At 50.0% G+C, this 17,465-nt stretch overlaps 1 protein-coding gene across 5 annotated transcripts in view; it reads right to left on the minus strand.

Moving 5' to 3' along the window:
- EHBP1L1 (EH domain binding protein 1 like 1) overlaps window positions 1-17,465 on the minus strand; it is a 43,431-nt gene that overhangs the window by 7,843 nt on the left and 18,123 nt on the right. For 3 of the 5 annotated variants that reach the window (XM_082203614.1, XM_082203617.1, XM_082203616.1), the window contains exons 7-15: window positions 16,698-16,733; window positions 15,284-15,376; window positions 13,081-13,420; window positions 7,776-9,528; window positions 6,132-6,301; window positions 5,222-5,270; window positions 3,384-4,649; window positions 789-843; window positions 511-587 (exon numbers count right to left, since the gene is read on the minus strand). In XM_082203614.1, coding sequence (XP_082059740.1) covers window positions 511-587; window positions 789-843; window positions 3,384-4,649; window positions 5,222-5,270; window positions 6,132-6,301; window positions 7,776-9,528; window positions 13,081-13,420; window positions 15,284-15,376; window positions 16,698-16,733 — 3,839 coding nt within the window. The remainder of the gene's footprint in view (window positions 1-510; window positions 588-788; window positions 844-3,383; window positions 4,650-5,221; window positions 5,271-6,131; window positions 6,302-7,775; window positions 9,529-13,080; window positions 13,421-15,283; window positions 15,377-16,697; window positions 16,734-17,465) is intronic. The other 2 variants (XM_082203615.1, XM_082203618.1) reach the window with 2 other exon arrangements.

The raw sequence follows: 17,465 nt of genomic DNA on the forward strand, positions 1-17,465 counted from the left end.
AAAGTTTTATCTAGATCAGGACACTTATCATCAGCAGTAGTCAGCCCAATGTTTCTGAGAAGCTCATGGACACAAGGAGCTGAATTTTTACTACGGTTTGTCCCCATAATCTGGAAAATCAGAGGTAGATTGCCTTAGGACATGGAGGCTCCATTTAGTTATGTTTAGCTAAATGGTTAATAATAGCTTCAAACAGTCTCCATTTATTCAAGCTTTTCATGCCGTTGTTAAAGAGCCCCCAGCCAGGCAAAAAGGGACACCTATGAGGACAGAGATGGATCAGATTTTAGGATTAAAGTCTCCTGTTTTTTTGGGGGGGGGAATGTGTATTTTATAAAAGCTGTGGTGTTAGAGGACTAGCTTCCTTTTTCTGGTGCACCTTTTTTACCAACTGAAGCAGCTGCTAATCAGAGAAAGGCTGCTTTCAAATGAGGCAGTTTCGTTTTAAATCAGATCTTGCTCCAAAAGCGATTCTAAGCTCATGAGGCCCAATTGTTCCTATTATCTTACCAGAATCTCTTCTTCATTGGTGCTGATCTTCAGGCTGGTGTCCTGGGGCAGTTCCTGGGAGGTAGCAGTTGGAGGGGCTGTGAAGAAGAGAGGCAAAGATAACCAGTCTGAGCTAATTACAAGTTTTTTTGTGGGGCTGGGGTAGATAGAAGGGGTATTCAGACCAGAGCACCTGCTTATGCAGGGGACCCTTCAGAGACATTTGGGAGATGGAGGAAAAAGCAAGCTGTCCACCTCTTTAGTTCCAGCCTACCAACTCTGCAAGGATCCAAACTCACCTGGGTGCCGCTGAACTTTTGGTCGGGGTCTTGAGCCCCCATCACTAACATCCTCCTGGGAGAGGGAGGGAGGGAGAGGGAGGGAGAGAGAGAGAGAAAAAAAATTGGGTCTCAGCAAAGCAAACAGAGTCATGTAACTTTCATCTTTGAAAAATGTTGAACAGAGTCGGGAGACAGATGTGGAGAGGCTACATCCTCCCCCCCCCAATGTTGTGGAAGCCTAGCTCCCATCACCTGCGGCCATGTGCCACGTTGCCTAGGCTGATGAGACCTGGAGTTTCAACTAGAAGGCACCATGAGTTGGCACCCCAACCTCCCAAACCAGGTGTGCACCAGAAGATTTGGACTACAACTCCCATCTGCCCCAGCCCTCCTTGCAGGTGTTGAGTCCAAGATATCTGGAAGCTCCCAAGTTGCTACAGAGCACCAGAGCAAATGTTTAATTTATACATTTAAACCAGGCATAGGCAACCTCGGCCCTTCAGATGTTTTTGGGACTACAACTCCCATGATCCCTAGCTAGCAGGACCAGTGGCCAGGGATGATGGGAATTGTAGTCCCTAAACATCTGGAGGGCTGAGTTTGCCAATCCCTGATTTAAACAAACAACAGATTATTATTGCCTTAAGAGGGTGGGGAACCTTTGGCCCTCCAGACGTTGCTGAACTGCAACTTCCATAAGCCTTGGCCATCAGCCATGGGACTGACAGGAGTTGTTTTAATGCAATGTCTGGAAGTGAGAAATTGCAGGTTTTCGGCCAGCATTTTCCCCTAGACAGTTCTATGGTCTTCACCCTTTCACCATGCAATGGCACATTCGTAAAAGAACATGGAAACATGGAGATGGCTGGCAAGCGAGCAAGCTCTGATCAGAAACCAGCCTGATATTGTCTGCTCTGACCGGAAGCTGCTCTCCTGGGTGTCTGCCAGAGGTGAGTATATTTCCCATTTCCTCCTTCCTGATCTTTTGAACTGGAGATGAAAACATGACCTACAGCCCATTACTAGCAGACTATTCTACAGCAGGTGCATGCAGCCTAGCTGCCTGCACTAAAATTAGCAAACCAAGCATAGAAGCAGCGCACATAAAAGGCACGTACTTGGGAAGCAGAAGATCAGTGCTGGCTCCAGGTTTCCATCAAGATGGCCTCTATATGGCTCCCCCCACCCCACTTCCTTTTGGGCCAAAAGGCTCTGAGAATCGACAGTCTTCCCTCTGCAGGGGTGTAGGCCTTGGCAGCTGCATCATGAACCAATCCCAGTCCCAGCCCTGCACAAGACATACCTAAAACAGATTCTGGCCACACTCGCACCATAAATTTAAAGTAATGCACTGCCACTTTAAACAGACATGGCTTCCACACAAAGAATTCTGGGAGCTGTAGTTTGTTAAGGGTGCTGAGAGTCATTAGGAAAACTCCAATTCCCCTCACACAGCTACAGTTCCCCGAGTTCCCTGTGAAGAGCAATTGTTTGTGAAACTATTCTAGGAACTGTAGCTCTGGGAGCGGAATGTGTGTGTGTGTATCTGTCTTACCAACTCTCATTACCCTTAACAAACTACAGCTCCCAGAATTCTTTGTGGGGAAGCCATAACTGCTTAAAGCAGTAAGAACAAAGGAGAGTCTCATGGCACTTGAAAGCCTAGCAGATTGATAGTTGTGGGACCAGAATTCACTTTGCCATCTAAAATGGCTGGATATCATGCACAAACACGCATACCCCAAGAACGGAGAAATAAGTTTTTATTTTATTAATTAATAAAATGATTAGTAGTTCACCAAGACAACTCAAAAGTGAGAGGCACACAAAATTTTAAGCTTTCAATGCAAACACTGTTATTAGTTCATCTGCGGACAGAGCAAAAACCACACAGAACAACCCATTTGCCAATGAGAAACAGAACAGAAAATCAGGTTAGGGCAGAGACAGGGAGGCCTGCAGCTCTTCCAGATGTTGTCTAACTGCAACTCCCATCGGCCCCAGTCAGCACAGCCAATGGCCAATGATGACACAAGTTGCTGCCTAAGAACATTTGGAGGGCCACAAGGTCCCTAATACCAGGGTTAGAAGGAATCAAAGGCTGTGCAGCTAAACTTCCAAGACACGGGACAGCACCACACCAACAATGCACCCAGTTTGATTCACAAAATCCAAGCAGTGTTCCAAGAGGGTGGCAGCTGTTACAAAAGGCAGCCGAAAAGGCCCAGTTCTCAAAACCTGTCCATCAAACCCAACCACCATATTTCAAAAGCAGGAGACCAGTGCCAGAGCTCAATGGTACCTGGAAGCCAAATGGGCAGCTTTGGCTGTGCTGATGGAAATGAAACTCTGCATGTGCCCAGCAGCACTCTCTCCACAGCAGCATGTTTTTCAAAGCCAAAAGCTTGGATCTGAAGCAGTTGCAGGTCCAAAGCTAGGCCTAGGTTAGACCCTCCTAGATCAAGCATCCCGTGCTATAAAAGCTCTTAGTGCAGCAGGGCAAGGGGTTAGCAAAACGATAAAAGTGCAACGATAAAAAAGCGGCCATGCAACATTAACCCGGCAACACGCCCAAGCAAGCTTGTCCAGTGTCTCCCTGGGAGCTCCACTCACCATGGCCAGCCGCCTGGCAGGGTCCTCAACCGGGCTCCCCGGCTCCCCTTCGTCCATCGACAGGGACTCGCTTTTGAGCCGTGAGCGCCGCTTCTTCACCAGGTCTGCATCCCGCACATGGGCGAAGGTGGACTTGGCAGCGTGGGAGCGTGGGGGGGCTACCGGGCCTTGGCTCCCTGTGGACAGTGCACGCTGCAAGGGGCGTTCGATGCTGCCCCGCGACGCAATCCGCTTCAGCCGCGGAGGGGGAACCAGCTTCTCCCCGTTGCTGGTGGGCAGCTTCCCCTCGGGCCTTGCGGCTTCTGTCCCAGAAGCCTCTGCTTCCGCACCCTGAGCGAGAGTAGCCCCATTGGCCAGCAGCTTCCCATTGGGCTTTGAGGCAGCAGTCTCAGCGTCACTCAGGGCAGAGACCTCTTCCTGCTGTTCAGGGTTTTGACTGGCCTCAGTGCCATTAGCCATGGTTTGTGCACCAGGCTTCGGGGCCTCAGTCCTAGAATCCACTTGGGCCTGAAAAATGGCCCCACGTTCCGTGGCTGAATCAGCTGCAGTGCCATTAACAAGTGTGTTCCCATCAGATTGGGAGGCCTCTGCCTTAGTGGGAAGAGACTGTGTGTCTGCGGTACTCTCAGCCACAGCCTTCTCATCAGAATTTGCACCCTCAGCTTTACAGTCCACAGTTCTGAGGGGCTCCGGTGTGGCTTCGTCGGCTGGCTTGACGGCTGCGCCATTGACAATTCCCTTCTTGTCAGCTTCCGCCATGTTCACCACCTCAGGTGCCTGATCTAGTTCCACAGGCTGTAGCGGCTCAGCACTGTTGGCTTCCGTCACCTTGTTCTCTGCCACAACTGCCTTCCCAGAATCCTTTGCAGCATCTGCCTTCTCCTCGCTCTGAGAATGCTCAGGGGCAGCATCCTCCAACTTTGGCTTCTGGCCTTCCTCTGGCATGGTGCTGGACGCGTTTGCCACCCCAGAGTCCTCTGGGCCCGACCTGGGCCCTGTCTGGGAGGCGGCAACGTGGAGGTGCTGGGAGTAGAAGTCGGCGGGATCAATGGAGCCAGACGAGTCCGTGTCGAATTTGCCCACCTTGTAGGTGGTCTGGTTGCTGTTGGCGGCAAACTGCACCACGTTCAGCTCTTGCCCAGTGAAAAAAGCCCGGATTTGGCATAGGTATGTCATGACGATTAGCCGGTCGGGCACAGCCAGGAAAACCATGTCGGCAGGGTCCATCACCCGGGAGATCCCCAGTGAGGCAAAGCCATCAAAGGCCTGATTACGGAAGGAGAGAAAGAGAGAGGAACTCAAAGAGCCTGTTAAAGCCTTTTCCCAACCAAAGGGCTTTCTCCACAGCAGGGTTTTATTTGTTAACATCATGCTCTCCTCCTCCTCCCCTACTGCATTTTTCAAGGGCTAAAAAACCTTTTCTGATATATATATATGAGAGTAAGTGACTGGCCCAAGGTCACTAGTGAGCTTCAGGGCTGAGTGGGGATTTTAACCCAACCTGCCAACACTCTAACCACCCCTTGACACTATTACCTGTTTTACAGGTGGGAGTGCTGAGAGAAACAGGCCTCCTGCACCTGTCTTGTCCTTTTCACTCTGGGCCACCCCAGAGTTTTCTGAATTATTTATCCCCAGAACAACCCTGTGAGGTAATCTAGGCTGAGTAACTTGGACTTAAGGCCACCCAAAACTCAATAGCTCAGCTAAGGATGCGAACCTCTCCCCGACAAGGCGTTGGGACCTCCCTATGTTAAAGGTGTCCCTCTAAAACATGTCCACGCAACAGCCTGGCCCAATTTCTTCTGGCTCAAGGAAAGCTGGAGCTACAGACTCACCAGTTTATTGTTCTCTTTGATATCAAGCGGGTCCAGGGCTTCGTAATTGCTGAAGGTGGGAAGGGGGGAGAAGCATAAAGTCTGTGAGCAGGCTTTGACCTGGATCACCTGGGACCCCAAAACGTTCTATCACCACCACCACCACCACTGTCCGTACTTGGCCCTACTGCCACAATGACCCCCCAACCTTTTCTCGTTACCTCTGCTTAAAACAGTCTATCCCCGGGTGCCTTGATCTCTTTTCTATCCCTATGCTTCTGGGTGTTTCATTGCTCAGGCCAGTAGACACCCTCCTCCCCACCCCATTCACAGGGGGCTCTCCTCACTCCAACAAAGCCTTCTGCACCACTGGAGCAACCCCTACCCATTGGCTGGCTGGCTTTGAGGGGTTCATTCATGGTGCCCTGCAAGCCTAGCTTTGCAAGACTAGCAACACTTCTAAAGTTCTATGATTCTAAGGCAGATCCCCAAGTTCTTCACATTTCCTGCAGCATCTCTGCAAAGGCAGATTTGTTGAGGTTTCTGGAACATGCAAATGCATATAAATTCAACGGGGAAGGCCCATAGTTCAGGGGCTTTCAATGGAGGAGGTCCCAGGTTCCATCCCTGGTGTCTCTAAGTAGGGTTGGGAGAGATTCCTGCTACAGGAAGTCTACGCGTTACAGAACTAGCTGGACCAATGACGTGACTTGATAGAAGGCAGGCTGCTTCCACCACACTGATCTTCTAGAAGAGATAATGAATCCAGACAACATTCTTTAACTAGGTTAACTGTAAGAGCCACAGGCAGGACACTAGTCCTTTGGGACTGGCATCAGGACAGCTCCCTTACGTGTCAGTTCTCTGCCACAGTGAAACAGCCATGGGCTCCCATCAGAACAGGAGCTCTGCACACAAGACAACAACTCACATCTTCTCTGGGTGGAAGTGATGGAGGATGGCACAGAACGCCAGCCCATTGCGCCAAGACGTGGTGAAGTTGGTGATGCGGACGCCCCGGGAGCCTGCCGTCACTTCCTGACACCACTCCAGCAAGGACTGGCTGGAACTCACAAGCGATGGGCTGGTGGGGGAGTCAACCTAAAAAGGGTGGGGGAGGGGAGGGGAGAAGCTGGTCATGGGTCTGGGTGAAGGGACACGGATAGCTCCCTCCCTGCCCCCACAATTGCGGCAAAACTTTCTAGGTCCTGAGTGGGGTGTTGCTGGGCCACAACTCCCATCGTTCTTGGCTATCAGCCACATTGGCCGAGGCTGGTGGGAGCAACAATGCCTGGGGAAAGTAGCAGTGAAGATGGCGCTTGCATGTCATCCAGCCACTGCTAATTGGGTCTATCAGCATTTCAGTATGCTTGTTCACGCACAAGGGTTAAGATGGATATGCAACTATTAAGGTCTGCTCAAGATGCTCAGCTCATTTCCCAGCGTTAGCTTCTGCTGGGTGGACAGCAACACAGCAACACAGCCATTCAGCCATTCAGCCATTCATTCATTCATTCTCTCTCTCTCTCTCTCTCTCTCTCTCTCTCTCACACACACACACACACACACGAGTCATGGAACTCCCTTTCAAATAACACTCAGGTGCTCCCCACATTGAAGCACCAGGTAAAGGACCTTTCCATTTGCCCTGGCCTTTGGGATGCATCGAGCATTTAAAAAAATAAATTCTATTTTCCCCCCGCCTACTATTGCTACTCTTTCCTGCACACCTATCCATTTACGACATGGCATTGACAATATTTTGTGTACTGCCATGTGTGGGATATGGTACTGTTGGCCAATCTGCTCTACTGAGCTTGTTGGAACCAACACAGAGACACAAAGACAGAAGCACACACACACACGTATATACATGCAGGACGGCTGTAGCTTTCTGCTTTGCATGCAGAAGGTCCCTGTTTCAATCCCCGGCATATCTAGATATGGCTGGGAGAAATTCCTGCTTGCCTGAAATCTTGGGAGAGCTGCTGACAGTCATTGCAGAGACAACACTGAGCTTGATGGGCCAAGGGTCTGACTTGGTATAAGGCAGCTTTCTATCTAGGCCGGGATGCAAGCAACAAACCAGCAAATATCCCTGAACCTGCCCATGGGCAGTGGCCATGGGGCACGCTGCTTCACCTGTCCCTCTGCAGCATGTTATGATCGCTGGGAGCCCCAGCTGGGTCTCTGTAGGTCTTCTGCTCTACACTGTATTCCTGCCACCCCTCCCCACAGGAGGAAATTAGGAGCCATCATGAGCTCTGCCTCTTCTGTCTCAGCAGAGCCCTTCCTGCTCCAAATCAAACACCCAGTTTAACTGGTAAGGTTCAACACTCACTGCTCCAGAATCGAACACATTTAAAAGGAATGAGGTTCTGGGATCTCATAGTTTCAAGTTATCTTACAACAAGGCTCCAACCACCATGCTCTGACCTCGGCCCTCCTATCACCACTTCCTTATATACAAAGCAGGGAGTGTCCCACAACAAAACCAGAGTTAGGTGAACATTGAGAAAGCAGGGGAGAGAATTGGCCATGGGTTGTCGACAGTAAGGAGGATGGCCTTCTGTACCTGGGATTCGCCTTGAGCTCCAAGGTCTGTTGCTGTGCCACGGGGTGGGGGGACTGGTGCCAGAGTTTCCTGGCTGGACCAGGCACTCCTCTCCTTGAGGGAGCGGGGAGCTGGGAGAGGTAAGGCAGGGCCCTGAGGTGATGGAGGACTTGGGGGGTGAGGAGCTTCAGTCGAGACTACCGCTTGCTCTTTGTTCTTCAGTGGCAAATTATCTGCCTCTGTGCTGGATGCTTTTTCTGCCTTGACCTCTCCGCTGTCTGACGGACTGCAGCTCTTCAGCCATTCTTGGCCCATCCCTGCCGCTTTTAAGCTGGGGGCACTGCTCTCTGGAAATTCCAGGTCCAACGCCTCACTCCTCCTGTCCCCCTCTGGCTTGTGCGACTCCGCTGCTGCTGCCGTCTCCAGAACACCTTCCAGCCCTTCCTCTCTGATGTGTTCTTCTTTGCACTGCTCTTCTCCATCCTCAGAAGCCATACCTTCCACTTGAGCAGCTTCCTCTTTAGCCGCCTCCTCATGAAAGGTCCCTCCAGAAGCTCTTCTCCCCTCAGGATTCCTCCCATCACCTGCCTCTCCTTCCTCCGGTCCTGAAAACGCAGAGCCTTCCGGCGGGCTTTGGAGACTGCTCTCAGCAGCTGCCATTTTGTCACCCACATCCCTACTCCTCTCAGGACTGGGTGGGGAAGTGAGGACCGGGATGGGCATCTCTGCCATGCTCACCTCTTCCACCTCTTCCCTGCCCTCCCTTGCAGGAGACAGTGGCGAGTCTGGCAAGGTTTGAAGGCCGCTGCCACTCACCCCAGCCAAATCTTCCTCTGGCACAAATTCCACCTGCTGCAGAGACGCTTCTGGGGAAAGGCTTATTGGTGGGCTGGGGCCTTCAAGCCCCTCAGACACTTGGCAACAGCCCATCTCTGTTTTGTCCCCTATCCAACTTTCCTCCCGTTTAGGAGCCTCCTCAACAGAAACAGCTTCACATGCCTCCTGGCTGGTTTCAGCCTCAATCTGCTCCCTCTCCAGTTCCAAAGGGGGCATCTTTTCCACTGCACAGCCCAGCTCGCCATCAGAAAGCTCTCCTTTGAAAGCAACCCCCTCCTCCTCCTCCACCCCACTTCTTGCTGGGCCAAAGGGGGGTACCTCAGGCAGGTTGCCATCTCCAGGAGTCCATGTCCCCCCTCCCCATCGCTCCATCTTCACCACAGCGCTACCCCCACCAGGTGAGACAGGAGCAACTGCTAACAGGGATGGCTCTCCTGCTGCGCTGGTCACTGCTTCTCCAAAAAAAGCAGCCATGGGGGAAGGCCCCATGAGGGGAGACAAGGCCATGAAGGCCGCATCCGAAGACGACCCCATGGACTCTGCATCGTCGGTGACTAGGAGGGGCCTGTGTTCAGCGAGGGCTGAGTCTTCTGCAAAATACATCACCACAGAACCATGGGTGGGAGAGGAGGGTCTTTCTGTCAGGCTCCTGCGGCCTAGTCTTTCCCTAGGCGGGCTATCTGGGGCACAGGGCACACTGAGGGGATTGGAGCTGTCCTCCACCAAAGGTGTGGCCACCTCTGCCGAGGGGCTTGGAGACTCTGGGGACAGCGGCATCTTCTCCAGCCTGCGTTTCCGCACAGGGGGGGCCTCAGGTGCCAACGGAGGCGAGAGAGGGAAATCTGTGGGGCCTGGAGGTCCCCTGAGGGGGCTCTTCTTCCTCCTCTGTGGCACAGGAAGAGGGTTCTGCTCTCTGGGTTTCCAGATATCGCCAGGCCTGGAAGCAAGCAAGAAAGGCAAGTCCTGAGAAATTGGCCCCAAAAAGGACAACACATCTTTCTTCTGCCAACGAAAAGTTCAAACCCCTTCCTGGGCGAGAGTTGGGATGGAGCCACCACTGTCTCCCAGCCTCAACCTTTTCTGTTTTCCTACCAGCATTCTCCCTTGAGATCCTAACTCTCCATCTCTGCTCTGAGACCCACTTCACTGCCTGCATGTGCATGCAGGCATGCGAAAAACAACAACCATCACTTCCCCAACACTGCTGCCTTCTAGACTGACCCTGGGCAACAGCAGCCCTGTTTGTTTTTTTCAGGTTAGCAGAAGCAAGCATTGGGAAATGGTACAGGATGGTGCAAAAGTCCAGAGAGAAATGGAAAGGACAGGCATGGTGGGGAAACAGGAGAAACAAGGGCAGAGAAAGCAAGTCAGAAAAATGACCTCAATGACATGGATAGGGAACCTGCAGTCCTCCTGTTTTTGCGTTACAGCTCCCATCAGCCCCTGACCATTGGCTACCCCAGTTCTTTGTGGATGGAATTATTCATCCCAAGGCCCCTCCAGATGTTGCTGGACTCCAGCTCCCATCAGCCCCAGACCACACAGTCAAAGGTAAGGAAAGATGGGAGTTGGGAGACCCACAATGTCTAGAGGGCCCAAAATTCCCCATTCTTAATTCAGAGCAGTCCTATGGTGTAGAACGGACCCATCTAAGCACTGTAAGCCACACTCAAACGACTATATCGGATGTCCTTTAAAATGTGTTGTGGGAGTTTTTGTTCTTATTTTTAATATGTGTTTTGTGTTTTTTTATATTGCAAGTTTATGTTGTGAACCGCCCTGAGATCTACGGATGAAGGGTGGTACACACATTTTAATAAGAATAAGAGTAAGAATAGTAAGAACTTCAGGTTCTTGTACAAATGACCCTGCCCAAAGCTAGCTCTAGATCACCCCTGCCAGTTTTTGAAATATGGAGGGAGATAAAAGGAACTTGCTCCCCACCTCCTACATTAGTGACTGTTCTTAAAAGTTCACAAGGGAGGGGTACGATATGACTGAGTTGGGACTTGTGGGCGTCATTATGGGACCCTATAGCTCCTCCTCCAACCATAATTTGAGCACTGATCCATGCAAGGGATTATGCTGCCCATCCATTTAGGTTATTAAACACTTTCTACATATTTATTTCAAAGCGCCCAGAGGACATTACGTTATGAAGCAGCAAAGAAATGCTGCAAATAAAATAGCTAACTTATGGAATAGTTAAAACTTATGGAACTCACTGCAACAAGATGCAGTGACGGTCACCCATACAGGCATATTTAAAGTGGGATTAGACACGTTTGAGGAGGGTAAAGCTATTGATGGCTACTAGTCACGGTGACGACATATCCCCTCCAGCATCAGAAGTGGCATTGCTCTTTGAGGAGCAGCATTGGAGAGGGGTCCCTGCACTGGGACATCTGACCAGATGCTGGACACTAGGTAGCCCTTTAGTCCGACCAAGTAGCCAGGCTCTTCTTACGAGAAGAAAAGGAGAAACTCGTGCAAAATCTGCTACCACAAAGTGAATCAGAGCAACTGACTGCCCTCTTGCACAACAACCCAGAACCCTTCGTAACAAAAGGGGTTTGGTTTTGTTGCTGTTGTTTTAAAGTTCCCTACAGAGGCAAAGCAGGAGACCAGTGGAAACCAGCAAGCAGGACTAGAGCGCAACACCAACTTTCCCTGCTTGTGATTCCCAGCAAGTGGCGTGTTAGAGGCATCCTGCCTCTGATCCTGGAGGCCACAGACAGCCTCGCTCTCCATAAATTTGTCTAATCCAGGATTTCCCAAGCTTGGGTCTCCAGCTGGTTTGGGACTACAACTCCCATCATCCCCAGCAAGAAGGACCAGTGGTCAGGGATGATGGGAATTGTAGTCCAAAAAACCCCCCCAAAACACAACTGTTGGAAACCCTTTGGGAAACCTTGATCTAATCTAACCAGATCACCACTATGGGAAGCCTGAAAGCAGGACCTGAGCTTGAGACTCCCAACAACTGGTATATGGAGGCTTTGAAATTGCCCCCTCCCCCACACACCTAAGCAAAGCCATGTAGTCGAGACTCATTTTAAAGAACAGTGCTGGGGAGGAGGGAATATGTTTTTTGCAATGGGGCAGTGCAGTGTCCTCCTTCCTTCTCAGCCCCACCCTCATCCTTCTAAACAGCCGAATTCCCCTCTCCCCAACCCCTCCCTGCCCTGAGAGGCCTCTCACTTCCCGTTCCTCCTTTGAGCAAACTTCTCTTTTCTTCCTGCGAGTGGAACAATCTTACTTCTTCCTAGCCTTGGGGGTGGGGTAGCAGGGACAAGCAGCTATATCTGGCAAGCACCTTCACATCCAAAGAAAGGAGAAACAAAACTCGCAGCTGTCCGTCTCACTTTGCTCCTTTGCTACCACATGCATTTCAGGCCTGCCCAAAATAAATAGAGGCGCCTTCCTCAGCGCATCAGGCAGACAACAAAGCACGAGGGACTCTGCACTTCCTGCGTCCAACAAGAGCGTGAAAGAAAGGAAGGAAGGAAGGAAGGAAGGAAGGAAGGAAGGAAGGAAGGGGGGCATCTGCATGATTCATTTAAAATGCTATGATAATGCTGTAAGTAAGCATGGCTTCCCCCCAAAATAATAATAACCCAGGGAACTGTAGTTTGTTTGGGGTGCTGAAGAGTTGTCAGGGGACCCCTCGCAGGGCTAGAAGCCTCAGAGAAGAGTGATTCTTGAAAACTATAGCTCTGTGAGGGGAGGAGGAAGGCTCCTAACAGCTCTCAACAGCACCCTTAACAAACTACACTTCCCAGGATCCTTTGGGGGAAGCCATGATGGTTAAAGTGATATAAGAGTACAGTGGTACCTCGGTTTACATACGCTTCAGGTTACAGACTCCGCTAACCCAGAAATAGTACCTCAGGTTAAGAACTTTGCTTCAGGATGAGAACAGAAATTGTGCTCTGGTGGCACGGCGACAGCAGGAGGCCCCATAGGCTAAAGTGGTGCTTCAGGTTAAGAACAGTTTCAGGTTAAGAACGGACCTCCGGAACGAATTAAGTACTTAACCCAAGGTAGCACTGTACTTTGAATGTAATGGTGTAGATGTGGAGGGAGAGACAGCATGAAAGCAAGAGCATAGAACAGAGCCCAGGGCCAAAACAGATGTGGATCTCAAATAAAATTCATCCCCCACCCCTTTTAACAATAGAAGTTGTAGCAGAAAGGAGAGGATTGGGACCATTTTGAACACACGGAAGGGGGATTTAAGCCCATCCTCTGTTCCACAGTCCCATTTTTCTTTTTTTAAAAAACCCCAACCCCACCAAATTTGCACCCCAAAGGAAGCTTTATCAGTGACGCTTATTAAGACAGAGAGAAAAACAAGCAGCCACGAGAAATGCACGCAATGTCGCATCTTGTCCCTTTGCTCAAACCCAAACAGATGCTCCTTCTTTCAAATTCTGCGACAGGACCCAGATGTCCAACTTCCCCCGTCTCCCGATAAAGCAGCACTCACCTAACTTCTGTGCCGTCCAATGGCGCCAGCTGTCCCCGGAGCAGTTCAGGTCCTTTCTCTTCCTTCTCTTCTTCAGCCCCTGCCTGTGCCAACTCTGAGAAAGTCCCCGCAGCTTGGTTCCGGGTGTCCGGGCCTCCTGAGGGGCCAGTCGCTCCTCCTGGCAACACACCACTTGCCCCTCCGTGCCCCACACTCCCAGCACACTCTGCACCACTTACTGCAAAGGGTGCCACCCCAGAGATGGTAGGGGCTGGCTCTGCCGCAGGCGGAAGGCTGTCCAAGGGGGCAATGGTGCCACTGGGATTAGCACCAAATGGGCTCTTGGGAACCTCAGCAACAGCTATGGGGCAAGAGAGAAGAGCTCAGGTGTTGGGAGGGATGGGCAAATTTCTTGAAAAAGTACATACAAATAACACAAATACACACAACAACAAATAACACAAATATACATATTATACATATAGTCCCTACAAACTCAAAAAAGGCACCCTACCCACCTCCCTCCGCCACAGCTTGACTTCCTTAAATTTTTATTTGATTATTTCACTGCATTTCCAATAATCTTCATCTCTTACAACCATTCCTGATTACATTCTCATCTTTGCTTTGCCTACTTATTCATATTCTCACATCTACTTTACATATTTAATCTATGCATACTAACATATTCTTTTTAGAACAGTACTTTCCCATATATTCTTCAAAGCAATTCCATTCTAATTTTAAATTTCGATTTGTTTGGGATCTTATGACTGCTGTTAGTTTTGCTAACTCTATATATTCACTTAGCTTATAAATCCATTTCTTTCAGTTTCTCATTTACCCCATCTGAAGTTCTGTTTCCACATCAGTTTGCATTAAAAAAACAAAAAAACAATGAAAACTCATTGGCATTTTGTGCAAAATTTCTCCTAATAGACACAGTCTCGTGTGCAGTTTTGCCTAACACGTTGCACATTTTTTGCAAAGCAGCCTTCCCTGATATAATGCTTTCTTCTGTGTTACTTTTGCCTGAAAAAACGTAAAATAAGTTGGAGTTCTTGTTATTAAGTTGGAGTTCTTGTTTTTCTTGGTATATTTTTGCCTGAAAGCCTGGAGAGCTGCTGCCAGCCAGTGTGGACAACACAGCACTAGATGGGACAAATGGTCTAATTCCATATAAGGTAGCTTGCTACATTCTTACGTTCTTTTTTAATTGGAGATGCTGGGAATTCAAACTGGGACCTTCTGCATCCCATTGGGGCTTCCTCCCTAGATCCTTAAGAGAGCCACGCCGTGAGACAATGTGGAGCTAAATGGTCTAAGCTAGGAGTGCCTTTTCCCAGCTGAATCCTGGCTTCCCTAACGGTCCACTTCGCCAATCACTTGATACCACCTACAACATCAGGTAGCCCGTTTTTCCTCCGCAGTCCAACTTAAGTTCAAAGGAAGATCCCAGCAGGGCTTGCAGTCACATCTGATCAGTGCTGACTGATTGACTGTGCTACAGAGTGCCCAGGAGGTCACTCTACAATGCAGCCGACCTCAGCAGGCTTGAAGTTCATGCCTATCATCTGACTGGTAGTGACAGCAAGCCTCCCTTGCTAAAAAACAACTGGGAGCACGCTTTCAGGATGCCAATTGCTTTTTGGCAACTGCAACCCATGTGACAACTTCTCAGGTGTGGTAGAAGCAGGCGTAGTTTTTGCAAGGTAACACTGCAAGCTAAATGGGGACCTGTGCTGGACCTAGTAAGGCCTGCAAGCAGGAGGTGCTCAATCACGGGTCTAGACCTGGCAAAAAACCGCTTCAAATATTTATCCTTTTTAATCCTCTCTACCACAAATGAAACCCCCTTCTTCCCTTACATCTGCTTCTCACCCATGCCAGTAACGCACCCCTTCAGATATCAGTCAAAGCATCACATCAACACTCCTATCAATTTAACAGTCATGGCTTCCCCTGCAAAGAATTCTGGGAGTTGCAATCCGTCAAGGGTGCCTGAACATGTGGCTCTATGAGGAATCCCCTAACAATACTCGGCAAACTACTGTTACCAGGATTCTTTGGAGAAAGCCTTGGCTGCTGGCTGCTAAAAGTGGTGCAACAGCACTTTCAACGTATGATGTGGATGTGGCCGACTTCTCCCCTCTGCCCAGCCCACACCCCTGCAGAACACGGGATGCAGCAACCTTTGGTAGGCAGACTCCTTCCTCCCGCTTACCTTCCTTCCTGGAAGGGGCAGCTGTTGCCAATGTGCTCTGAGCAGACGGGTCCTCCTCTTCCTCAGCCAGAGTGTTCAGATCTCGTGAAGTGTCTGCATTAGGAGGAGGAGGAAAGATAAAGGGGATTAGATACAATTCATGGAGGTTAAGGCTATCCATGGCTACTAGCCACAATGGCAGTTTTCTACCTCTGAATGCCAGTCACTGGGGGTCACAAGCTGCTGTTGTGCTCAGCTCCTGCTTTTGGGCTTCCCTTTGAGGCATCTGGGTGGCCACTGGGAGAACAGAGGGCTGGACCAGATGCAACACCCCCCCCCAGCCTTTGGCCTAATCCAGCTTTAGAGCTCTTCACATGTTCTAATCTTAATCTACTGCCTGTTCCGAATGCCAAACACTCCCAGAGCAGCCCCCAAACTACCTGGTCCCTTTGCAGTCATTTTAGTCCCCCTGCTAGATGCAGGAAATGCGGAGCTAAAGAATCCCTCTGGAAACAACAACAACGACAAGAACACAAGAATACACTGCTATTCGTGCCCGGAACTCCCTCGCAGAAGGCTGCCCACTCTCTCTTTCTCCCTCTTGCCTTGTGAAGCCTCAAGCCTTTAGAGCCCCTTCCCAACTGAAATGAAACCACAACAGAGGCTTGCAAAGGACTGGCCCTTGCAATCCAGCCCACCTCTTCATTTTGTCCCCTTCCTCTCCTACTACTGCCATCATTTGGATGAGGGATCACCAACTATGATCATATTTGGCCTTTGGAGCGACTGCTGTGGTCACCTCCATTTGCTTCTCTCCCCCTTCCCCAGATCAGTCCCCACCCCACCCCCCTCTTTGGCAGAGCGGCAGAGAGAGCACATGCTCACATTTTGCTTTTTCAAGAGATCTGGGTAAAAGCCGGATTCTGTGGAGTTAAGCTGAGCCTTGAAGAGCCCATAGAGCTGAAAGAGAAAGAGGGAAAGAGTGCCACTCTTCCAACTTCCTCCTTTAGCTGTATGTACTTTTCAAAAGGCCTTGCTAATTGGCTCAAGAGACTTTGTGGGCAGCAGGAATGACCTCAAGGGCGCCACTGCACCCACAGGAACCATGTGGGCAACCCCTGATTTAGATTGCAATCTCTCTCTCTCATGCACACAAAATAGAACACCACCTCTTATGCTAAAATACATCCGCTGGCCTTGCTCTAAAAGGGCACCAGGTTGGGGAAGCCTGCATTACACAATCACAATCATTAGCTACATGCTAATCAACCCGCAACAGGCAACACCCTCCGAATAAGCAGCCACAATTGTGAGTATGAGTCACAAGTTCCCCAGTATGCATTGGGAGAAAGTCACAGAGGTTGAGTTCCAGCCAGATTATGAAAATGATGGTTCAATGGTGCTAAGCAAACCTTGGGCGTCTGCCTACGCCTACCTGCAAAATAGTCCGTCAACACGTTTTGGAGAAATCCTGAATGGGTGAAACAGACAGACAGACAGAGAATAAAGAGAGAGAGAGTGACTTAAAGGCAGAAGCAAATGCGAAATCACTGGTGGAGAAGCACTGTGGGGGAAGGTGAGGAATGATACAGCAGATTCTAGGAAGAGGGCAGGGCATGCATGAGTAATTAAATTTGGAAAAGGGACATTTGAAAAGCACAACGATGCTCCCAGCCAGGCAAGAAAGACACGGTATCTCTTGAGAAGGAAAAGCAAAGAGAGTCCAGAAAGCCAATGGATGTTTGATCGGGTGGGAAATTCTGTGATTGTGCTGTCCAATAGGAAGAAGTGGGGACAGAACCTGCATTATACCCAGTGAGATTTCCCCCCCTCCATCTAGCCCAGTATGACCTGCTCTGACTGGCAGCGGTTCTTGGGGTCTCAGGCAGAGAAGCATCTTTCTCATCATCCTCTGGATCCTGACCTTCTGAGGGAAGAGGAAGTACAGAGTATACCCAGCACAACCAGCATGGAAACGCAGTGGGATAAGAGAAGATGGATAGTTCACTCCATCCCTCCTCTGCTAGTCAGCTTGGTTTTCACTGTATTTACATGTTTCTCCTCCTCCAGAGAGAGCATGGAAATGCAAGCAGGTAGCTTCTTAGCAGGTTAGTAAAAAATGGCAGCCTTGTAACTTTTATGAGCTTTTTTTACAAGGCTGCACTGAACAACGGTTGCAACCTTCCCTCTCTCCTCCTCTGGC

The sequence above is a fragment of the Podarcis vaucheri genome (genome assembly GCF_965113315.1).
Source record: "Podarcis vaucheri genome assembly, chromosome: 16".
Lineage (NCBI taxonomy): Eukaryota > Metazoa > Chordata > Lepidosauria > Squamata > Lacertidae > Podarcis > Podarcis vaucheri.